The 25954-nt window shown below is 39.5% G+C and overlaps 1 protein-coding gene across 10 annotated transcripts in view; it reads right to left on the bottom strand.

The window, feature by feature from the left end:
- Window positions 1-25954, bottom strand: part of FBXO15 (F-box protein 15) — a 248681-nt gene that overhangs the window by 129310 nt on the left and 93417 nt on the right. For 4 of the 10 annotated variants that reach the window (XM_077135241.1, XM_077135240.1, XM_077135244.1 and 1 more), the window contains one exon: window positions 22708-23101. The exons of 3 other annotated variants lie outside the window; for them this stretch is intronic. In XM_077135241.1, coding sequence (XP_076991356.1) covers window positions 22832-23101 — 270 coding nt within the window. In that variant the 3' untranslated portion in view covers window positions 22708-22831. Of the gene's footprint in view, window positions 1-22706; window positions 23102-25954 lie in introns of those variants that run through there. 3 more of the 10 variants (XM_077135242.1, XM_077135245.1, XM_077135247.1) reach the window with 3 other exon arrangements.

Raw genomic sequence — 25954 nt, 5'->3', positions numbered from 1 at the left:
CCCAATAGCACATTAAAAGAATTGTACACCATGGTCAAGTAGATTTTATCCCAGGTATGAAAGGGTAGTCCAACACACACACACAAAAATTAATGTAATATAGCATAATAACAAATCAAAGGAGAAAAACCACATGATCATCTTAATTAACACAAAAGAGTCAGTTGACAAAAATCTGGCATCCTTTCTTGAATAAAAAACCTCAAAAAATAGGAATAGAAGGAAACTCCTCAAAATGTTAAAGGACATATTTGAAAAACCCACAGCTAACATCATACTCAACAGTGAAAGACTGAAAGCAAAGGACACAAGGGAACAAAGCAAGGTGTTCTAGTTTGCTAGCTGCTAGAATGCAATATACCAGAGAAGGAATGGCTTTTAACAAGGGGAATTTAATGAGTTGCTAGTTTAAAGATCTAAGGCCGAGAAAATGTCCCAATTAAAACAAGTCTATAGAAATGTCCAATCAAAGGCATCCAGGGAAAGATACCTTGGCTCAAGAGGGCTGATGAAGTTCAGGGTTTCTCTCTCATCTGGAAAGGCACATGGTGAACGCAGTCAGGGCTTCTCTCTGAACTGGAAGGGCACATGGCAAACACGGCGTCATCTGCTAGCTTACTCTCCTGGCTTCTGGTTTCATGAAGCTCCCCAGGAGGCGTTTCTCTTCTTCATCTCCAAAGGTTGCTGGCTCGTGGACTCTCTGCATCTCATGGCTACATCATTCTGCTCTCTCTGAATCTCTCATTCTCCAAAATATTTCCTCTTTTATAGGACTCCAGTAAACCAATCAAGACCCACCCAAATGGGTGGAGACATGTCATCCCCTAATCCAGTTTAACAACCATTCTTAACTAAATCACATCAACCAGGGAGATGATCTCATTACAGTTTCAAATATACAGTATTGAATAAGGATTATTCTACCTTTAAGAAATGGGATTTATATTAAAACATGGCTTTTCTTAGGGGGCATACTTCCTTTCAAACCAGCACACAAGGATATCCACTGTCACCACTGTTATTTAACACTGAGCTAGAAGTTTTATCCAAAGCAGTTAAACAAGAAAAAGAAATAAAAGGCATCTAAATTGGAAAGCAAGAAGTAAAATTTTAACTATTTGTAGCCAACATGATCCTATATACAGAATGTCCCAAAAAAAACTACAACAAAGCTACTAGAGCTAATAAATAAATTCAGCAAATTAGTGTGGTGCAAGATTAATATGCAAAAATCAGTAGTGTTTCTATATACTAGAAAGGAGCAAGCTGAGGAAGAAATCAAGAAAAAATTTCCCATTTATAATAGTGAATAAAAGAATCAAATATCTAGGAATAAATTTAACCAAGGATGTAAAGGATTCAAGTACAGAAAACTACAAAACACTGCTAAAAGAAATAAAAAAAGAATAATTATAGGGAAGGATATTCCATGTTCATGAATTTGGAAGACCAAATATCATTAAGATGTCAATCCTACCCAAAATGATTTACAGTTTCAACACAATCCCGATCAAAACTCAAAAGGGTACTTTGCAGTAAAGGAAATGCCAATCCTCAAATTGATTTGGAAAGGTAAGGAGCCCAAAAAAGCTAAAAATATCTTTAAAACAAAGAATAAAGTTGAAGCCTCTTACTTTCTGACTTTAAATCCCATTACAAAACAAAGTTACACTGGTCAAAACAGCATGGTACTGGCACAAGGATAGATATATTTACCAATGGAATTCAATTGAGAGTTCAGAAATAGACCTGCAAATCTATAGCCAACCGATTTGTGACAAGGTTCCAAATCTACTCAATTGGGAAAGAATAGTCTCTTCAACAAATGTTGCTGGAAGAAATGGATATTCATATGCAAAAGAATGGAGGAGGACCCCTATCTCACACCATTTACAAAAATTAACTCAAAATGGATCAAAGATCAAAATATAAGAGCCAGGACTATAAAATACCTAGAAGAAAAATGTAGGGAAGCATCTTCAGGATCTTTTTTTTAGGCAATGGTTTCTTAGATTTTACACCTAAAGCACAAGCAGTAACAAAAAAAATAGATAAATGGGACCTTTTCTAAATTCAAAATTTTTGTGCATCAAAGGACTTCATCACAAAAGTGAAAATACAACCTACTCAATGGGAGAAAATATTTGTAAACCACATATCCAATAAGGGTTTAATATCCAGAATACATAAAGAAATCCTACAATTCAACAATAAAAAAGACAACCGAATTTAAAAATGGGCAAAAGACTTGAATATACATTTCTCCAAAGAGAATATACAAAAATGGCTAAAGAGCATATGAACAGATGCTCAACATCACTGGCTATTAGGGAAATGAAAAATCAAAACCTCATGAGCTATCACTATTTTAAAAAAAATTACAAGTGTTGGAGAGGATGTGGAGAACTAGGAACACTCATTCATTCTTGATGGGACTGTAAATTGGTGCAGCCACTGTGAAAGACAGTTTGGCCATTTCTCAGAAAGCTAAATATAAAATTATCTTTGACCCAACAATCCTGCTACTCGATATATATCTAGAATTGAAAACAGGGACTCAAACAGATATTTACCCACCAATGTTCATAGGGGAATTATTCACACTTGCCAAAAGATGACAGCAATCCAAGTATTCATCAACCAATGAACAGACAAACAGAATGTGGTATATACATATGATGGAATATTATTCAGCTATAGGACACAATAAAGTCCTGATGCATGCAACAACATGGATGAAGCATCAGGACATTAGGCTGAATGGAATAAGTCAGGCATAAAAGGACAAAAATATGATTTCACTGATATGATCTAACTAAGCAAACATAGAGTTAGAATCCAGAATATAGGTTGCCAGGGGATAGAATAGGAATAGAAAATGGAGAGTTGATGCTTAATTTGTACAGAGTTTCTATTTAGGTTGATTGTAAAAGTTTGGAAACAGATGGTAGTGATAGAAGCACATTATTGTGAGTATAATTAACAGTTCTGAATTATGTCTGCAAATGCATACATAATGCATAAGGGGAAGTTTTGGGCTGTGCATGTTACTATAATGAAAGTTAGAAGATAAAACACGGGACTCTATAATACAGTGAACTCTGTTGTGGATGATGGACTGAGGTTAGTAGTACAAGGATAAGATTGGTATTTCATGAATTACCATGAATATTTGACACCAATATGAGATGTTAATGATATAGTAGTGTTTGGGAAAAATACACCTAATGTAAACAATGGACTATAATTAACTGTACTACTTTAATATTCTTTCATTAACTATAACAAAGGTATCACACTAATGCAAAGTGTCAACAATGGGGAGTACCTGGGAACATTGCTGTTTTTACATGACTTTTCTGTAAACCTATAACTTCTCCAATTAAAAATAACAATAATTTTCTTAAAAACATTATGCTAAGTGAAAGAAACCAGACACAAAGTACAACATATCACATATGGTGATTCCATTTATATAAAATATAAATATAAATAATTCTACAGACAGAAATAGTTGGGATGAGGAAGAATAGAGGAATTGAGTGGTGTCTGCTGAGGAGCACAGACTTTTTCTTTTTGGAGTAATGAAAACATCCTACAATTGATTGTGGTGACGAATGAACAACTTTGTGGATATACTAAAAGCCACTGATTGTACATTTTGGATGGTTTGGATTGTATTTCAATTTATCTCAAAAAAAAACTGCTTTTAAAAAATGAACTGGGAAGAAGTTCCTGTTTTAGTATGCTCTAGAACAGCATATAAAATACTGGTATTTTCTGATCCTTGATTATCAAGTGAAAAATCATCTTTAAACCCTCTGAAATTGGTTGGTTATTATTTTAATGTATGGATTGTTTATTATTGATTCAACTTCTTCAATGGTTTTATTTCATTCACATGTTCCATTTCTTATTGTATCAGTTTTTCTAAGTTATGTCTCCCTAAGAAATTGTCCATTTTTTTTAACATTGCACATGCAGGGAGGTTTATCCCAGGGAAATAGATTCACCTTCTTACTTGAATCTTGTCCTACAGGAACCCTAAGCTGTACTATCTCCCGGGGGGAGAATGGACGGTTAGCCACCCTTGAGTGCACTAACCTCAGGCCTCACTCTCAGTCTCTGTGGTTTCCAAAGACTAAGAGTTATATGGTTTCTAACTTCATTGGCAATCGTGGTCATTTTAGTACTGGAATGAAATGTTTTACAACATATTAAAAATGGTCATATACCCTTGATGGAAAGAAAGTGTTGAAACTATTTTCACTAATCCCTAATAACAAAACCCTAATGTTCTGTGAGAGACTTTAGGAATGCACTATATTAGAAAAATTATTTCATTTGCTTTTAAGCAGGGGTCAGTCATCAATCAGTTATTTGACTTCATATTTGTTATACCCCTTAGCTACATCTCAGTTTTTTTTATTTCAGATAATATTGCATGTCCTAAATTACCAACACTCCTTGTCTTGTATTTTAAACTACAGCAAACCAAGTGAAAAAAGCATCATTCTCATAAGTCAGTACTTAACTATTAATTTCTTTTTTACTTCGTGCAAGACTAATAAGCTCTACAAATAATAATTGTGTTTTTGCTATTCCACTTTGTCTATAAAGTTCGTACATGGAAAGGTAATTCTGCAAATGACAGAGGTGGTGATTTATCATTCGTAAGATTCATGGGCTGAAAAAAGATGACTTATTGCAATGTTTCATAGGTGAATCTCATCCCAGTTATACAGATGATTCAGAGAGGACCTATTTGAGGAATTTCACTAAAGCAACATGCCTGAAAAACAAGTCATTAACTCCAGGACAAATGCAGCTCTCTAAGGTGCTGTGGGCAGAGAGGTAGGTACAATTTCTAGCATTCCTTTGCCTATAAAATTAACTTGCCTGATCACATAAATAAAGAGCTGTTTTTCAATGGACATTTGTGGTTTAATTCTTTGAGTCAAGCCAGGAAACGATATCAGTTGCATTCATGTCAACCAATTCGCCGTGGTTCAATATTTATTGACTGCCTACTAAGTGAAGGATTACATCAGTTTATTACTGTAATTTCTTTCCGTTGGCAAACTTTAATGAAGTACGAAGCTTTGTCAATTGAACATGTGTGCTCTGTGAGAGCTTTATTTAGCCTCCTGTCTCATTCAGCAAGATTCTCTTCTAACTGACATCCTCAAGGTCATTCTGAATGTGAAGTTGGGGCCCGGACATAGCATCCCCCATGCTCTCTTCAATGCCCAGATGGTTACAGTGAAGGCTGTTGACTCCATGCTAACACAATGCGCTTAACTTTCTAAAATTGAATGTTCTCAGCTGCATCCTGCCTTCCTCGGCCACACACCCAGTATCTTCCTCTGGCTGCACCCACAGTTGGGCTGCTGAGGAGGAAGGAGGGAATTAAGCTGCAGCATTCAACACCATCTGCAGCTGGTTGTTATATATAACCGGATTTCCGACCCCACGGTGCGCATAACCGACTCCCTCTCACAGGGAGCGACTTCTCCAAGATTCCAATACAGCAAGTGAAAACCAAAGTTATGAATCCAAAGTTATCCGGAAACTTTAATTTGGGCTCTGAAAATTTAGGCATATCTTTAAGTTAAATGACACTGAAGGTTGAAAACAGAAATTGTTCAAATGTAAACACATTTTATTACAGAGTACAGTAGAGTAAATGTTATAGGAGACAAGCAATAATTTGTTCATGCTATGTACTCAATAAATATGTGCTGAATTGGATTTAATAACTTGGGAAGGGACCTGAAAAAAAAAGTTGCTTTTCAATCTATCATAGCCGTGGTTTCCTCTGTATTTCTCAGTCTGAGACCCTGTCCTCCATTTGACTTTTTTAAGGGCACACATGAGCTGCACCAGGGATTTCTACTCTCATTTCCCCGTGATCTGTCATCCTGTACACTGCACCAGTGGAACGTTAAGCACACAATTATCTACCTGCAGGTGAACTCTTGGTGGACTTGATTTATGATTCAGACTTCTTATGGAATATTTTATCAAAAAATTAACCCTGCTAATGTTTCTGGAGGAAAGAGAGGAGAGAGGGGATATGCAGGCACATTATATGTGTATGCATTAAAGTGTCATTGTGTGTTTGTCATTGTACACTTCTCAATTCACACTTTGGTCCACCTCCTGGCAAACTATATTCAGATCTGACCTCTGCCACTCTGTATTTTCCTTGTACCACACCATGGACTTGGGCTTGCATCCCGTCTATTTCCTCGGAGAACGCCGATCTTGGTTTTATGTAGTATGAGGATTCTCACGCTACTAGCAAAGGGCCACTGCCTGCTCAGAGAGCTGTGTCCATTGTGTTCATTGTGGAACAACACAGCTTTAACCTTTTGGTATTGCCAATCTGCAAGGCTCATTCCCAGCCTCCTCCACCTAACTCAGCCACATGAGCCACATCCAGGAACGAGCAGCACCATCTGCAGCCAGCGGCCACTTCATCTCACTGAGCAGCGATCTATATCCCCTCGGCCCAGACCACAGTTTTCAGGATGGTCCCCAGCTGGACTGTGTGTCCTGAAGGCAGGGAGAGTCTGGGTCCTCTCCCAGGTAAATAAACAGTGCTTGCGGTAATGGGAGCTTAATGAGTGCTTAGTAAATGAGCGAATGAAGGAATAAGTAAATGAATGAATGCAAACCTCTTAGGTGGATTTCTACTTTGCAATTGCTTCAGCAGCTAGTATAATCCCTAGACCTTCTGTGCTGATTGAATAGCTGTCATTGCATAGGAGTCTGAGGTCTAGTCCTGACTTCTGAGAGACCCTGTATAAATGAGTTTAATGAGAGACAGACAAACAAAGGCAGACAGATACAGAGCCAGAGTCAGTGGGCGAGCAGCAGCTCCCAGGGCAGTGGGCACCCCGGCTATGGCTCTCTGGTCCCCTCATGGCAGGCAGGTCGCAGCCGAGGCCGCTGCCACTGCCAATGGCTACAGCCCCTTCCAAGGACAGCCTGTTTAATCGAGTCTGGCCAGAGTTTAAATCACCCACAATCTCACCCCCGGGCTCCATGCCGAGCCTTTGTCTGCCTGAGTCAGTGCGGGTCGTTTTTTCCACCATGGCAGAATGCGAGGTGGAAATGGCAGGTGCTGACACGAGGCTGAGGGTGTGCTGGCAGCACCACGGCCACAATCACGAGACTGTTTCCTGGAACTCTGCCATGCCGCGCGGCTCAGGGGATCGCGACAGGAGGGCCGTGGCTTTCCTTAGGAAAAATCCCTCCTTTGAGGCTGCTTACTCGTCAATTGGTGATTAAACACTTGCATTTCTCTTCCTTTCCTTTTTTTTCCTAGTCTTCCCTTTGGGTTCCTAATCTTTTGAAGCTGGCTCAAAAGACGAGTCATCCCATGAAAACCGAGTTAGTCATTCTGCATTAGCCCCGGAATCGCGTACAAATTCACATCTAACAGTGCTCGGGACAGGCTGGCCCCTAGCTGCACAGCTGCTAGCCCTGGCGCTGCCCCGGGGACCAGCACGGGAGGTGAGGGGTCAGTGTCACTGTCATGCATTTGCAGTGGCAAAGACAGACTAAGCCCAGGGTGGGAAAACCCTGGCGGGGGGCCAGCACGGCTCTGTGCTCATCACCCAGGCCAAGGACTGAAGCTGCTCTTGCTCTGGTTGCTGATTCTGGAGCCCAGAGAATTATTTCCTGCTCCTTCTCCTCACACATGCCTCCCTTGAAAAGAGTCACCTTCCCAAGTGACCTCAGAAGGCTGAAGAATTACAGCATTCCAAAACCTGTACCGACAGTATCCTGGTTTTCAACATGTCAAGAGGCACAGGTGATCCTGAGGTCGCCGATGCTCACGTGCCCTCTGCCCAGCCCTGCTCCCCAGAGCTCTGCCCATGAAGGGGGGAGTGGGGAGCTAGTGCAGCGGCACGGGCCTCCCAGGCCTCAGTCACCCTCTCCACAGCCCTAAGCAGCAAGTGTGACTGACACCCCCACTTCAGTCAGGGAGGAGCAGGAGCACAGAGGCCACAAGACTGGCCCAGGGTCACAGAGTCAAGCTGGGCTGAGCCGGGACTGACCACAGATCCACAAAGCCCCTCCGGCCCTGCCTGACAAGTGGCACATTTGACTTGTGCACAAGGGCCCATTCCCACTGTTCAGGCACGGGCTGCTGGTGACCTGTACAATGTGGATCGTGCATCTCTGGGGTCAGTTTGAAAGGAAAACATTACGGTTTGAGGCACTTCATATGTGAAGTTAAACTGCATACAGTAACATGTTTATTTAGGAAACAATTATGAACTATACAAAACCCTGGCAATGTTTCCTGAAAGCACGCTCAGCTGCACTCTTAGGCATAAGTGTCACTGCGTGTGGTAAAAGAACTCAGCAACGCCCTTTATCTCCGCAACACACCCCCAGTCCTTCTGCCATCTATGGAAACCCCATAATTAAAGTGCCCTGGTGGATAACACAGAGCTGCATAAGCAACATGTCATTGACTGAAAAAGTGAACTGCCCCAGCTTATACCCTTATCAAAAATACCTATGAGCATTATACCTATAAGTGAAAGACAGGGTAGGATGTTATAGGATTTGAATTCATTGGGCAAAGAAGAGGAAAACTGGCCTTCGGGAGGGCGGCAGTCTGCTCGGGCCATCTTGCCTGGTCTACTGCCCCAGCGTCTCTCCCACCCCACTCCAATCCATTTCCTTCTTTTTCTCCAAGTTTTCCTCCTACTACTTCTTCCTCTTTCCCCCCACATACCTCTTGCCTTACTTTTTGATTTATCTCTTGCTCTTCTGCTCTTCCTCCCACTCTTGTTAAGAACTTTCAACTGTTGTGTATACTGAATTAACTGTCAGGTTCCTTGCTCAACGGAAAATCATGCCTGTTGGATATTGAAAAAGGAGGGTGGTTTTTTTCACTTTTTCCATTTTCTTTCTACCCTCTATGTCCTTCCTCATGCTGTTCTCCCTCACCAGACAACCTCAACTCTGTTAAACAAAAATCTCCCCATCCTTCTAGGCCATAGCCAGCAATCATCCCCATTGCATCTGTGGTCGCATGGCGCCAGGTCTAGGACGTGTTTCCTGGCAAGGTTCATCTATTTGTGAATGAATCTGATTTATCTTTGCATCCGCAGCACCCGGCCCCATGCCTGATACTAAACAGACACAGCATATGTTTGTCAAATTTCATTCTGAGGGTCAGTGGTCATCACTAGGGTGGGGGGACTTTTCTTACCTGTGGTTTAAAACAGACACATGAAGCGTGAGCACAAGCCTGAGGCTTACATATAAAATGTTAACTGCAGCTCAAGGTGAACACATGTTCAAAACCCAGAGCTCATGCTGAAGTCTGAAACAAAGAGCTGAAATTCATTTGCTACAATGTAATCTCACCAATTTCACAGAGCGTCTAGTATATTTTAAATAATTGAGTGCAATAGTAAGTATTCTGTCCAAGAAGCCATATTCATAAATAGGACCAGGGGTCACACCCATGCAGAAAACTAAGGCAACTATTTATTCCCCACTCTCTGCCCCCCACCATCCACAGATTGGTGGGACAGATTCTGCACCCAGGAGCCACACTGTTACTGTTAGGTTTTGTACATGAATCACAGTGAGTAAAACGCATAGTTATATTCCTAATTTACTCACACCCCTACGAATAAACCTAAATGCTTACATAAATCCATGAGATGGCATGATACCGTCAACCTAAGAATGAAACTTTTTACATTTCCTGGTGCCAACATTTCAGGTTTCCTATTTTCTTCCTTCCAAGAAATAAAGTTTAACCACTGGGTACTTTTTTCTAGAGGATAGCCTTGAGATTCTCTTTTAAAATAGTTTTAAATGTGCCATAATTATCTTCTCGTGAAAAGAAAAGAGCAAACGCCTACAGCCTCTGGTCAGGCAACCTGCAGGGCTATCTCCACAGCACAGGGAGCAGAAACACCAGTCGGAAGCAATCCCACGGGCTGCTTCTGAAACAAATCCCTGCTGCATGACCATTTATTCCATTTAAGCAGGCGTCATCGGCGAATCAGGAATTTAGTTGTGTAATGTGGCCAACAGATTCTTATTACAGAAAGAAAGCATCTTGTCTGGGAAAATGGTAGATGGAGTTTATAACTCTGTAAGCAAACAGATACCATCCAATTTTCTCCACCACAACAACTGCAATTTCTTGCTCTAATGAGGCCAAGATCTGTACATATTGAAAAAGAACAAAATGCAGGGACACTAAGGCCTGCTTGAGTTGTAGATTGTATGTCAATAAAATATTAAATAATTTTTATTGTAGGCGCATAGTCTAGCTACATCAGAATTCAACATTAATGTAACCAGCAGCTAAATTTCAGATATTTAAATATTGTGTTACATTAGAGCAACATTAATAGAATTACAAATAAAATGTACTCATAGTCCCATGATTTAAAAAAATCAAATTGAATTTATTTATCCATTTTTCTTTCAAGTCCCTATTATAAATATGTATAACTTCTGCATAGTTTAAAACACATAATGCTTAAGAAGGGCTTGGCATTTTAAATAAATATAGAATGTTCAGAATGTTTCTACCCCAGCATTTTGACCCTGAGGATATTTAGACTCAGAATCATTTTCCTCAGAATTGTAACCACATTAAATGCTCTTAAACCAACCTACTCCTTTGATGTGTTTCTTTGAGTTTTTAAGTAAATTGTTTGGCTTTTTTGTTTGTTTTCATTGGGACCAATTCTTTTCCATGTAAATTTCACAACAAAGATTTGATTCATTATTTTTTTGGCCCCAATCAAACTTTTGCTACTGAGCATTTTCTTAAATGCCCATTATTTGTTTTAACTCTTATTTTGGATTTATTATTTCTACTAGGTATAAATTTTCCTAATAACTCATGCAATCACAATATCACTGGAGTTAAAGTGGTTGAGTCAAAATATCCTGCTTAATAAAAACACTATATAAGAAGAAACTCATTTTGTTTCTTATCAGGATAACTGATAACAATGCCTGACCCAATTTCACCATGCAGATACTGAAGACTTCTCTTCTAGGGCTTGTTTCATGGATGTGCTGAGACCCGTGTCAATTTGCCCTTTAAAAACCACTGAGGTGGGGCCAGGTGAGAGTCGATGTTTTCTATCTATTTCTAGTGGAGGGAATATGACCAAGGAGTCATATATCTTGGACAGTTACATAGAGGCAGGTGTTGGCTCAACATGAAGAGGAATATTCCAGTAAAAGCTATCAAAACAGAGAATATGTGTCCTAAGACAAGAGCATCTCCTGTTCTAAAGAGAAAAAGGATGGTGCCTGAGCTGATGTCTGCCAGGACTCCCACGGTCTCCCAGGAGCTTCCTTGCTTTGCTTTTCACATTTAGTCTATAATCTACCTGGACAGTATTTTTGGCCCTGGTGTAAAGTAAGGTTCAATGCTCTTCTTCCAATATGGCTGTCCGACTGACCCAGCATTACTTACTAAAAATCCATTCTTTTCCACTGCTCTGCGATGCCACGTTGTTAAGAAAGAGCCGTCCATCAGCGTGGTCTGCTTCTGAGCCCTGTATTCAGGTCCATTAGCCCTTCTGCTCTTTTCTTGTCCTAAGCAGCACTGTCTCTTTCACTAGAGCTTTATTCCTATCTGGTGGAACAAGTCCTTAGAACATAACCAAGAGTGAAACGGTTATGCTCAGTTCTTCACATTAGTACAGAACAGTTTCCTGGATTCTAAACCATAATCCCTTTAAACAGGTTTACCACCATTAGGCAGAATTTCTTTCACTATCACTTGTTGGTTTGTGTTATGCTAAATACCTACGGGATTGCATTTTCTTGCATGTTAGATGTTTGCAACAGTTCTCCCACCTCCCAGCACCAAGGCATCAATTTCAGGAAGGAAAAAACTATCACCTACATGTTCTGTGCAACTGCAGTGATGGAGGGTGGCCTGGGGTCCCTGCTTGAGACCTCTCAGTGTTTCTCACATGGTCTCTTGTACTGCCTGTCATGCTGGAAGCTACACCTTCAGTCCACAATGGCAGGACGGCACTTCTGCCCCACACCAGCCTTGCTTTAGTGGCCTGTGGATCCCTGGGCAGCAGAGGTTATGTTAAGAGGCAACATTCAGCACTCTGGAAGGTGTATTGTTACAATGTGTCCCCACAGCATCTCATTTCCTGGGGAGTCAATGGAACAGAGGTGCAGTGAGTTGAGCATCTAGCCCAGGGGCTTCAGGGATTGTCTAGCAGCGATGCTTCATTTTCTAGCAGCTCATAACAAGCCAGGTGTGAGTCCCTGAAGCCAAAGGAGACCACAAAAGACTCTCTTATCCTAAAGTTTGGATCTATATTTTCTACATACAAAATATATGCTGGTGCTGAAGACCAAATTTTACATTCCATTTTTTAAAGGCACAGTTTCTTTACAATACAAGCACTGAAAGGCATTTCATGTATGGAAGTTTATCTTTGTGAACATTTTCTTTCTGGGATGGTTAAAAACATTAGACTTATAAATATATGTTAATGAGAATAAAAGACAATAATCAAGTGACATATAAAAATCATCTTTCCAAAGTCTGATCCCATCTTTGATTCAATTTAAATCAGGCAAGATTTTACATCTGGAGTTTGCTTGAAAAAAAATAAATTCCCCCTTTTTTTAATACAAGTGGTGAGGGTGTTTTTTTGTGTATAACTCAAGCGGGTTTCCCTTGCTAAGTGCATAATTAAGAGTTTGCACCTGTTACTTTTCTTGAATTGATTGAATTCAATGAGCCCTGCATCATATTTTTTCTTTGTATTTGAGATATTCCAGCATAACTCCTCTTGCTTTGCAAACAAAAGGCTTCTTCTCTGACAAAGCAGAAAGATTAGTAGATGTTTTTATTTTAGGTGTTTGACAACTGAATTTTGATACATGTAATACTAAAATGGCCTGCCCTTCATAGGGCTATTATTTATAGTGTACATAATCGGTGAACATGTATGATGTACAGACTGACAATGTAATGTTAGTATTTTTAATCCTGGAGAAGTGCCTTATTTTGCCCATCTGGCAACTCCTAAAGCCATTAAGTAGGCAGAGGAAGGCAGGCATCTGCTTTTGGTGGGGTGGGAGCCACGGTGGCACCACGCATGGTGGCCTGCCATGGGAGCAGAGCCCAAGGAGGGCATGACTGAATGCAATGCCTCTGAGTCCACGTGGGGTGAGGGGTGCAGGTGCAGGTGGGGAACACTCCGGCAGGAGGTGGTGGCCTGGTGCAGAAAGAAGAGTTTCAGCATGGCAGAGATTTCAATCACAAGGGAAAAGAGCCAAAGAGCAGAACGGGCATCTACACGCATGCAGTGTATGGACGGTGGCAGCACTGGAAGATGGGGTGCACACAGCGTGAGTGTCAAATAAGTGAACATATTCAAGACACTGGGAGCTGGTGGACAGGGAGAAAACTGGAATGAGCTCTATGGTGTTGTCTCGGATTTGAAAGCATTGGAGTGAAGACAGTTCTCAGCATAGAGAGAAATAAAGACATAAACTGTGTGTGTGTGTCTATTCCCTAACTATGTCCACTGAGAAGACTTGGAGCAGAAACATGCGCATAGGAGGAAGCATGCCTAGCTCCTGGTTCTTGGTTCCTAAATGTTCTCTGCTGTACGGAAACCCGGCTGTGTGAAGAAATGACTGATTCCAGGGCTGGGACAGGGAAAGTACAAGATGGTCCTGGATCTTTGTTGTCAAAGAAGAGCTCAAAGAATGAAGGGGGCATGTCAGAACACGGGCATGGGTCTGTAATGTTTGAAAATACCAACATCATGAAAGTGAAGAAACAACTGAGGAAGTATTTCACACTAAATGATTCCAAAGTGGACCTCCTTTTGCTTAAAAAGTTATTCTTGGGACAAGTGACAAAACTTCAACTGGGGGCCAGAGGGTGGGTCCAAGGATTAGACAGAAAAAGCCCACCAGATAAATATCCTGATATTAGGTAGGACATTATCTCCTTGCTTGCAGGAAAAACACATTAAAGTATTCAGGGATGTTGGCAACTTACTCTCAAATGGTTCAGGCATAAAAATATTATTGGAAGGGTGCTTGTAACAATTCTTTAAGTCTGAGAGTGAAGTAAAAAAAAAAAAAAGACTAAAAATATGAGTCAAACTGACTCTTCCAATCAAAATAATAATCAGTTTTGTCATTCAGAAACCTGGAAAAAGACACTTTAAGGGGCGGTCCAAAGTAGACTTACTAATTATACTCGGAAAACTGTAGTCACCTAAAAATCTATACCAGGGACAATTCTTATTGTTTAATATCAATTCTCTCACACATTGGTCTGCTTTCCTTTCTTTTCTTTTTAACCTCACTTACTAATACGAGGTGTGATGGTTAGATGATGTGTCAGCTTTGCCAGGTGATGGTGACCAGTTGTCTGGTCAAGGAAACACTGGTCTAACTGCTATTGCAAGGATATTTCATGGACTTAAATCATCAGTAAGTTAATTGCAACTAAAGCTAATTACATCCACGATAAACTAAGGGGAGTGTCTTCAGCAATGACAGACATTTAATCCAATCATCTGGAGAAGTGATGGCTTCAGCAGCCAGAAGGCAGAATTTTCATCTCCACTTCAGTCAGCAAGCCTCTCCTGGGGAGCTCATCAAAAACTTTCATCGAAGTTGCCAACTTGCAGCCTACCCTATGGAATTTGGACTCGTGTATCCTCACAGTTGTATGAGACACTTATAAAATCTATTTACAGATATCGCCTGTTGACTCTGTTTCCCTAGAGGACACTTACTAATACTCGAGGCCAAAACACTCACCTCACTGGATCTCCCAATAACCTCCCCACTGTTCTTCCTGCCCCCACGTTCTCACCTTACAATCCATCCTTCAGATTGCCAGCAGGGTCCCTCTTCTGTAAAAGGCTTTTACTAGGAAACTACACATGCAGCCAATAGCATGAGGAGTTAGAAATTTTTCATATTCTACTTTATATGTTCCTATTATTTGACCTTATTACCTTTGTATATAGAAACAAAACAGAGTAGTTAAGGTATCCTGATCACCTGAAGAATAAAGTTCCAGCTCTATCTGGCATGTAGGCCTCTCATGTCCAAGGTGTGTGCCCCCCACACACACACACTTCGACCACAGCAAACCCCTCTCTGTGCCCTTCATGTAGCATGGGCTTCCATACCCCAGGTCCTTGGGGGCCTGGGAAATTCTCCTAAGAAACCAGCGGTCCCAGAGAAAACACTTCCTGACACCAATATGTCGAAGTCTACGATATTGAAAAGCCACAAACTGCCCAAAGATTTCCCCAGTGCAGCCCACCAGCTGACAATTTCTGCCCCATGGCAGAGTTGCCCATTGTGTTTTTATGGATCTTGAACTTCAATAGGAGCAAAGCCAAGGATTTGAGGAGAGTCTCCAATGTGAATGCCAGAGATCAAGGCCATTAGATAAAGGAAACCTAGATGACAAAGAATATATGGAGAACACGGAAATTTTTTTGAACTTTTATATTAACTTTTCATTTTGAAATAATTTCAGATTTATAAAAAAAGTTACAGAAATATGACAAAAATTTTCCTTATGCCCTTCACTCAGAGTCCCCAAATGTTAGCTTGTTACATTTTGATATCGAAATCAGGAAATTAACATTAATATATTGCTATGATCTAATCTACAACCCTAATTCATACTTCCCCTATCATTCTAAGAATGCCCTTTTACTGATCCAGCATCCAATCTGAGATTATACACTGCTTTTAGTTGTTACATCTCCCTAGTCACCTCTAACCCAGAACAAATTATCTGTCTTTAGTGCCCTTAATAATTTTGATGAGTACTGCCTACTCATTTTGCAGAATGTTCAATTTGTTTTTGTCTGATTTTTCACCATGATTAAATTCAAGTTTGGCATTTTGGCAAATTTTCCCAAAATTATGTTGGGTTTTTCTCATAGCCTTATCAGGAGATAATTTTTCTGTTACTGATATTCTTATCTTTGATCATTGGTTAATGTGCTGTCTTCCGGGTTCCTCTACAGTAAATTTATTATTCTTTCCTTTTTAATTAATAGTATCTTGTGGCAAGGTGTTATGAGACTGTCAATAACCTATTGCTCAACATACTTTCACCCACAAAATTTTAGCATCCATTGATGATTCTTGCCTAAAACTTTTCTAGTGTGGTTTTGACAAACGGTGAAGATGAAAACTTTTTTGAAACTAAAATTAATAACCTCAGAGACTTTTGTGCAGGGGTTGGAAAACTACAGCCTGCTGGCCAAATCCAGTCAACCGTCTATTTTTGTACATCGTTTTATTTCCTATACATTCCTACTTATACTGTCTGATTTGGTGTGGCAACAGCACAGTTGTAACTGCAATAGACACTGAACCAATAGGAGTGTTCCCTCCTCTTCAATTTTTTTGGAAGAGTTTCTTGGAATATTTGGTAAAATTCCCCTGTGAAGCCATGTGGTCCTGGGCTTTCCTTTGTTGGGAGGTTTTGTTATCAATTCAATATTTTTTATTAGTTTATTGGTTTGTTGAAATCTTCTATTTCTTCTTGAATCAGGATAGGTAGTTGAGTTTCTAGGATTTTGTCCATTTCATCTAGGTTATCTAATTTGTTGGGGACAGTTGTTCATAGTATCTTCTTATAGTCCTTTTTATTTCAGTGGAATCAGTAATAATGTTCCTCTTTTCACTTCTGATTTTAGTTATTTGTGCCCTCTCTTTTATTTCCTCATCAACTTAGCTAAAGTTTTGTCAATTTTATTTTTCTTTTCAAAGAACCAACTTTTGGTTTTGTTGATTGTGTTGTTTTTTTTAATTATCTGTTTCATTTATCTCTGCTCTGATCTTTGTTATTTCCTTCCATCTGCTCATTTTGGGTTTAGTTTACTGTCCTTTTTCTAGTTCTTACAGTTTTGAGTTAGGTCTCTATTTGAAATATTTTTAAAGGTAAGTATTTAGAGTTATAAATTTCCATCTCAGCACTGCCTTTGCTGCATCCTAAAAGTTTTGGTATGTTCTATTTTCATTTTCATTAACTTCAAGATATTTTCTCAGTTCCCTTATGATTTCCTCTTTAACCCACTGGCTGTTTTACAGAATGTTGAATAATTGCCACATATTTGTGAATTTTCCATTTCTCTTTCTTTTACTGATTTATAGCTTCATTCCATTATGGTTGAAGAAGATACACTGTGTAATTTCGATATTTTTTAATTAATTGAGATTTGGTTTGGACTTAAAATCTATTTTAACTAATATTAGCATAGCTACCCCTGCTCTCTTTTGGTTACTACTTGCATGGCATATTTTTTCCATCCTTTCACCCTCAACCTTCTTGTAACTTTGAATTTAAGGTGAGTCTCTTGCAGACAGCATATGGTTGAGTCATGCTTTTTTATCCATTCAGCCAATCTCTGCCTTTTGACTGGGGAATTTAATCCATTACATTTAAAGCCACAACTGATAATACATAACTTTATTTTGCCATTTTGCTATATGCCTTTGTAAATCTTATACTTTTGTCCCTTATTTCCATTAATGCCTACTTTTATATTTATTTGATTTTTGCGTGTTATACGTACATTTCTAGCTGGATATATTTTTCATGTTTTACATGTGGTTACCAAGAGGTTAAAATTTAGTACCCTAAATATATAACAATTATATTTGGTTTGATATCAGCTTAAATTCAATAGCATGCACATATACTTTTCCTATATACCCTGTAGCCCTCCACCACCATTTTTTTTTGCACGTTACCACTTATATCTTCATACACTGCATATCCAAAAAACATAGATTTATCATTACTAGCTATGCATTTGCATTTTAGCACCTGAGGGAAGTAAAAAGTGGAGGCACATACTAAAAATGCAATACGATAATATGGGCATTTATATTTACCCAAATGATTACATTTACTGGAGGTCTTTATTTCTGTATGCTGCTCTGAACCACTGTCTAGTCCCTTCCTTTCAGTCTGAAGAGCTCCCTTTAGCATTGCCTGTAGGGCATGTCTAGTGGTGATGAACTACCTCAGATTTTATTTATCTGAGAATATTATAATCTCTCATTTTTGAAAGAAAGTCTCACTGGATATAAAATTCTTGGTTGGCCGCTGTTTTCTTACAGGACTTAGTCTAATGGGACTCCCTTGTACATAATGCATAATTTTCTCCTGCAGCTCTCAGAGCTCTCTCTTTGCATGCAGCAGTTTGATTAGCATGTGATAGAGCATATTTTTCTTCAAGTTTATCCTATTTGGTGTTTTCTGGGCTTTTCAGATGTATATATAATCACATCTTTTGCTACATTTGGGAAGTTGTTTGTCATTATTTCTTTGAATATTCCTTCTTTCCCTTTCTCTCTTTCTTCTTCTTGGACTCCCATAATGCACATATTGGTACACTTGATGGTGTAGCCAGAGATCTCTTAGGCTATTTTCACTTTTTAATAATTCTTTTTATCTTTCTGCTCCTCAGCCAGACTCATTTCAATTGATTCTTTCTTTTGCCAGTTTCAATCAGCTGTTGAAACCCTACCGGGAATTTTTCATTTCAATTATTGTGGTCTTCAACTCCAGGAGTTCTGTTTGGTTCTTTTTTAAATTTCTATCTCTTTATAGAGATTCTCATATTGTATATTCATTGTTTTCCTGCTATCCTTTTGTTCTTTCCCTATATTTTCCTTCATTTCCTTAAGCACACTGAATATCAGTTTTTTTTAAGTCTTTGGTATATCCACAGCCTTGTTTTCTTCATTGATGTTTTCTGGATTTTTACCTTGTTCCCTTGTATGGGCCATCATTTCCTGTTTCTTCATTGTAAAATGTTAACTCTGGGATTTATTCCAGGAGATGTCTGTTTCTTGAGTTTGTAACCAGCTGGTTATATGACAGAGATATTCTTGAGTGTCAGGACCTAACAAAATCAAGCAAATCTAAGCAAAAAATACCTTTAACTGTCTTTGTAATTGGCTTTGTTTTGACTGGTGTCAAACAAACCCTCCTACCAAGGTCAGCCCAAGGCAAATGCTAAGTGTAGGGTCCACCCTATCTTTTCTGGGTCTGTATCTTGGTCCGAGGTTTGTGCTTGCTAGTGCTATTAGGTGTTCCCCTTCTTACAAGAGTTTGAATGCCCCCTCTACTTACCAGGAAACAGATTTTCTCCCTCTCTTGGGTCTTCCACGTAAGACTTAATGCAAGTAAGCCTTGGCCCCAGGCTGTCCACCTTAATAGTTTCTTACACTGATTTCATTACCTCAAACTGCTTTGGCATGGAGGGCAAATTCTGGGAGGGGGCAGGGAATGAAGAGAAGTTTCCCCAGCTTTCCAAGTCAGAACAAGGCCAGGGACCCACAAAGGGAAACTGCCCTGAGGAAGGGATGAGGAAGGGGTCAGAAAGGGCATCAGGAAATTCTTCCATGGCTCCCCAAAGTTGCACTTTCTTGACTCAGCCCCTGTCCCACCAATGCAGCCCCTCAATTGTCTTCTGCATCTCTAAGAAAGTATATGGTCTCTAAGACTCCTCCACCAACTTTGTCAGGGGTGGACTGGAAGAATGACCACCCTCTGAGCGGGCCTCTGGAGACCTGAAGTAGCTAATCAAAAGAGTGATCAGTGATGTCCTCCACCCCGATCTTAGATAAGTGGATTTTTATGTTACTTTCTGGCACCAGCAAGATACTCCAGGGGCCAGATCTCCATGTTTCCTGCCACAAGAGTGAAGTATGGGCACCAGTAACTGTCATAAGGAGAGAGAAATTTACTGCTCTTTACATAATTTACCAGCCTCTTCTTCCCACTGTTCCCTGGATGCTGTATAAAGTTCTAATGGACTCTGAAGTTTTGAAACAGTTGACTCATACAGTTCCTGCCCATTTAATTGTTATTCTGGTAGAGGAACTGATTCCTGAAGCTTCCTACTCCACCATACTATAAGCCAACAGATGTTTAAAATTGACAAATTCATCCCAGCCCATTCCGCCCCCCAAAAAAATATTCCACAAATGTAGCTGTAATAACTGGATACTCATACAGAAAAAGAATGAAAGGTGACCCCTACCGTACAGCATACAAAAAAAAAGAAAAAGAAAAAAATTGACAAATCTAGAAACAGCCATAGCAGCACAGTGTATGGAAATATGGAGGTAAATACCAAAATAAACACTTTTAAAGGCTGAATATGACCTCAGAAAAGTGAGATGATGGGCAGGGCAGGGATGATGAGTTTTCTAGCAGGATTTTGTAATTTTTAAGTGTACATAGTGCTTTGAAGAAACATTTAAGAACTCCATGACTTTGTGAATACTGTTTCTCTGCCTCACTTACTCTTACCCATTACTGCTCAATAAACTTCCCTTCAGAAGTGAATTCAGCTTTTTCAAGACGATGCCAAAAGCAAAAGCTTTTGCCCCTCCCAAAAAAAAAAAGCTACTGCCCCTCCCAAAACTGAAGCAAAAGCAAAAGCTTTGAAGGCCAAGAAGCCAGTTCTGAAAGGCATTCACAACCATACATAAAAAAAGATTTACATCTCCCACCATACCATCAAGTGGCCCAAGAAGCCGTGTCTCCAAATACAGCCTAAATATCCTTAGAAGAGTGCCCCCAGGAGAAACAAGCTTGACCACTATACAATCAAGTTCCTCCCTGAGTCAGCCACAAAGAAGATCGAAGGCAACAAGATGCTTGTGTTTATTACGGATGTAAAGACTGTGAAAATGCTCTATGACATTGACATAGCCAAGATCAACACCCTCATCAGGCCTGTTGGAGATAAGAAGGCGTATGTTTGACTAGATCCTGACTATATTTTGGATATTGCTAACAAAATTGGGATTACCTAAACTGAGTCCAGCAGGCTAATACTAAATATAAAGATTTTACCATAAAAAAGTCAACTCTAATGTCACCCCCTCTGTGCAGTTCTCCCAGATTCATTCAAGTCAGAATGTGTCCCTGTCCCTTTCATGCTCCCAAAGCTGCTGGTATATTTTTCTAATAGCTTTCATTGGTTCAACAAATGGTTATTGAGCATCTGTTAGGAGCCTGGCATTGTTAGTTGCTGCAGATAAACAGTGAACAGGTCATCACAGTCCCTGCTCATTGGACTAGGAGTCTGGTGGAACAGAAAGATAGTAAACATGTACTTAATTCCAACATCAACAGCTATTATAACAATAAATCAGCCTAAAATATTTTGCATTATATCATTACATCATTATCGCTGAAATTACTTGCTTTCCCTATTTTGTCCAAATATAGTTAAATCAAGGGGTGAAAAGAACAATATTCTTTCTCAGGCATTACCTCATTTCCAATTTTCAGGACCTCTAGTCCTTCTGCAAATTTAACCCAATGAGTTCAGGGAGCCCCCACACATTGCTTTAAGGTGTTTTCGATATGGCTCTGTGATCTGCCAAGTGATTTTCAGGGTTTTTTTTAATATGGTCTTTTGACCTGCCAAATGACTTTCACCGTCCTCCCTTCCACGTTTGTGGTAGCCCCTGCCTCCCACTGCCTCCCTATCCTCATCTGCTTCAGCTCATTGCTCGACCCAGTGTCTCTCCATCCTCCAATTCTCCCTCAATGGGGAGGGTATACTACATTCCACATCAATGATGACATAAAATACCATAACCTTATGTGCTGCTCACCATCCTTCACAGATTTCAAATTTCTTCCTTCCAAAGGGTTTCACCTAAGTCCCAGTAGGAAGGAAAGGTGAGGGGCAGTATCGGCAGTAAGAATCCTTTTCACTTCCTGGTTTTTGGCCAAGAACCTAATACATTCCAAATCTCTACTTTTGGAAGAGTAGAGATTTGCTTCAAAGCAAACTCTTAATTCTATACACACACATTCACATACACGCTCACAAACACACACACACATCTCAAATGAGGAAACTGATTCAGATAGAGGAGGGAAATGTCAACCCTCACGAGGAGAAACACAGAATGATACCAAAAATCAATTCTTAGAATAATTTTGAGTAGGAGATAAAAATAATATATGACCAAAAATTATCAATATACTCTTAAATATAAATTTTGAACCAAATGCCCTAAAATAGCATGTTTAGATTCATATCATCCTATTTGAATCCCAAGCATCTGTTAACTCTATTAAAATATTTCTGCAGGGGAAAGGATTGCTAACTCATTCATCTCTATCCTCACTAATATAAAATGGGGTGTCTTAATCATACTTGTACCATAATTTGCTATTTAAGTAAAAATATTTTCTTCTGATGATTTCAGATACAACTTTCCTCATGAATTAAGCCATATGTCTACTTTACTTTTTTTTTATTAAATACTAATGTGACAGGTGAATACTGTGAATATAGTACTTCTAATTCTAAATGTGAATTTAAAGTTCTAAAATATGAATCCATTAAGTTCATATTTAAATGTATCTTCTTGTTTGGGGTTCTTACCAATTAAGAACAAAATCTTGTCTATTCAATACACACATACAAACATGTAGAGTGATCACATACTTAAGGAGAATTTCTTGTTGTTAAAATAGTAAAAGATAAAAAGTAAATATCTGCTTCCTTTTTATTCTATATGACTTTCATTGGGATATGCTATTTTTATGTTTTTTAAAATTTAACTTAATTCTCTAAACGTTAACCTACTAATGGACCATAAATCATAATTTTCAGTGTGAAATAAGGTGGCACAAGAGTACTGCAAATATGCTTTATTTTAACTTCCAACAACAGGAATAAAATGGGCTAGTCAAAAATAAACAGATAAATAAGCAACAATAGCATACCGTCTACTGCTAATATTAGTATTTTGTTCCAAACCAATGATTTACTTTTGCTACACTAAGGTAGAGGGCCAAGTCAACAATAAAGTACTCTTCCGTCTCTTCAATCCATACCAGCTCCACGTGCACCTTCCCCACTGAGTCCAGGTAGTCGACATAATATTCCTGTCCCAAGAAATTAGGACCTTCAGAGGGTCTAGGAGAAGAGCGCATACAAACAGGGGAACTGAAACACCAAAAGGGTTTCCCGGATTCGTCCAAAAGAGTAAGGTCCATTACACAACAACTCTACAAAATAAACACAAACATTTGTAAGCGTAAGGATAATATAGCCAACTAGACCTCATTCACAGATAATAGTGACTCTGTAGGAAACTGGAAATGCTGCATGAAGTATCAAAATCCAGGAGTCTATCACTGGTTCTTCACGGTGTAGTTTATACCCTAGAATGTGATTAATATTTAGTATCTCATCTCTCAGTATTCATATTCATTCAAATACATATTCAGAGATCACTGGGTCATCAGGTGCAGGTTTCACTCAAGTAACAGCAGGACAGTTAATGGTGGCTGTTTACACTCAGTTATCAAAACTGATTTATAGGCTAGTTTTAAATAGCATTAGGTGAGTGTTTTAGTAAGATCATGTTTTTCACTCAAACCCAGAAGTACACATAATAAACACTACCCTGTCCTCAGGGGATGTACAGCCCAGGGGTAAGAGACCACTGTGAGTCCGATTCCCAGGAAGGAGGTGGCACAAGAGACTTTCCCACTAGAAAGCAGTGGGGATGCTCTCCTTGATCCTCATGACATCAAGACTTCTGCCCTTCCGCACTGATAAAAGCTTCTGCTTCCTTGGCACGCAGAACTTTGAGCTACAGCATCCTTGTTTCACCAGTGTCTTTGTCATATTCCAAACTCCTGCTCATTCCCTCTCATTTCCAAGACTTTAGGAACAGGTTCACAGTCAGTGCTCCTACTCCCCGCTCTCCTCCCATTCTCTTCCCCCTCTACACCCCTTCTTCCTTGCCCCCTCTCTCATTCATTTGCTCACTCCCTTTCTCCCAAGTGGTACCATCAATCTGAGTGACCTCAACATCCATGGAGATCCCTGGACGAGCCATCCAATATCCTGGACTCTCAATTTCTGGATACGATCAACTCCAGTGACTGCTCTTCTACTTCACCCCAGTTATTCACACCTGCAGTTACACCCTTAGACTTGTAATGCTGCACTTTCAAAATCAATACTTTAAGCACCCGACTTTCTAACCACAACCACTTCATCTTCCAACTTACCCATTCAACTGCTTTCACTAAAATGTATTTCAGACTTACCTGGTACTTTTAAACTGCAAGCAACGACCTATCCATTGATAATGAATTAAAAGCAGTGAGGCACAACTGTATCTTAAAGTAAAACACAAAAAAACTGGCAAACTATGCATCATGAGCATAAATTTTGCTTTTGAAACTTTTGTTTTAATTACATATGAATATGTGTATAGTATTGATATTGCAGTTAAAACTGTAGAGGTTGGGTCACTGTGGCTCAGCAGGTAGGGTTCTTGCCTGCCATGCCCGAGACCCAGGTTCGATTCTCAGTGCCTGCCTACGTAAAATAAAAAACAAAAACAAAAGGCAACAACAACAACAACAACAACAAAAAAAAAAACTGTAGAAAGTTATGAAAAGAACTGCCTGTGAACCTGAGCCACTTGACCCTCCAGCTCTCTTTTCCTCATGCCTCTTCTTAACATTTTAGATTTCACTGTCCTTCACTTGAGTAATACACTTGCTAATGCACATAACTCCCTTCCTCTCGTTCATCACACCTTCGATCTAACAAAATTCCAGCAATTATTTTCTCCCTCTCAATGCCTGCACTTGAGCACTCACCCATTGCTGGAGAAAGTCACACAAGAGAGCTGAAACACACGTTTCCACCGTGACTTCGCAACTATCCTCCGTATGTTGTCAGTCCTACCATATTCCTCTCATTGATTCACTCTCCTGCTCACTGAACAGCCATTTTGAATCTTCCCCCTCACTCCTCATGCCTCTATACCCCACTCCTAAATGACCTCACTCTTGGCAGAGAAAATAAAAGCCATCAGAAAGGTATTTTCCTCATCCTTCCAACATCAAATATACTAATCCACTACATCTGTACCTTTCCTCCACCTATTTGCTTGTTTTTTTTTTTAATTTTTTTTATTGTATAGTATAACATATATACAAAGCAAAGAAAAAAGCAATAGCTTTCAAGGCATTCTTCAAAAAGTGGTTACAGGACAGATCCCAGAGTTTGTCATGGGTTACCATACCATCCTCTCACATTTTTCCTCCTAGCTGCTCCAGAATACAGGAGGCTAGAGGGCTTCAATACTTTTTTATCAGCACAACCTTTTTTTCCTTCTTTTTTTTTTTTTGAACAACAACATATATACAAAAAAGCTACAAGTTTTCAAGCATAGCACCATAATTAGTTGTAGAACATCTTTCAGACTTTGATATGGGTTATAATTTCACAATTTTAGGTTTTTAATTCTAGCTGCTCTAAAATACTGGAGACTAAAAGAGATACCAATTTAATGATTCAGCATTCATATTCATTTGTAAGTCCTATCTTCTATGCATAATCCCACCATCACCTTTGGTCTTTCCATACCTCTCATGGGGGTTTTTTGGGCTATGGCATTTCTAAATTTTTGATATTGGAAGGGTCTGTCACTAATATGGGGTAGGGAGATGGAACTATTTGATGTTCTGGAGAGGCTGGGCTAGGTTTCAGGACTTACCTGTACCAGGGACCCATCTGGAGGTTGTAGGTTTCTGGAAAGTTACTCTAGTGTCTGGAACCCTTGTGGTATCTTATAAATTGATCTAGGTGTTTTTAGGCTGGAATGGTCCTGGTTGGGGGCTGGCAGGTTATGACAGGTAGCACAGTCTACCTGTAGCTTGCATAAGAGTAACTACCAGAGGAGTCTCTCAACTCTACTTGAACTCTCTCTGCCACTGATACTTTATTAATTACACTTCAAAATTACCCCATTTGGTTAGGATGTAATTGTTGGTCCCACAGTTGGTCCCAAAATATTCTTCAAAATGACCCACTTGATGTCAGGCTTTTATTAA

This window comes from Tamandua tetradactyla, chromosome 18 (genome assembly GCF_023851605.1).
Source record: "Tamandua tetradactyla isolate mTamTet1 chromosome 18, mTamTet1.pri, whole genome shotgun sequence".
Classification (NCBI taxonomy): domain Eukaryota; kingdom Metazoa; phylum Chordata; class Mammalia; order Pilosa; family Myrmecophagidae; genus Tamandua; species Tamandua tetradactyla.
This window is presented reverse-complemented; position numbering and strand designations above follow the sequence as displayed.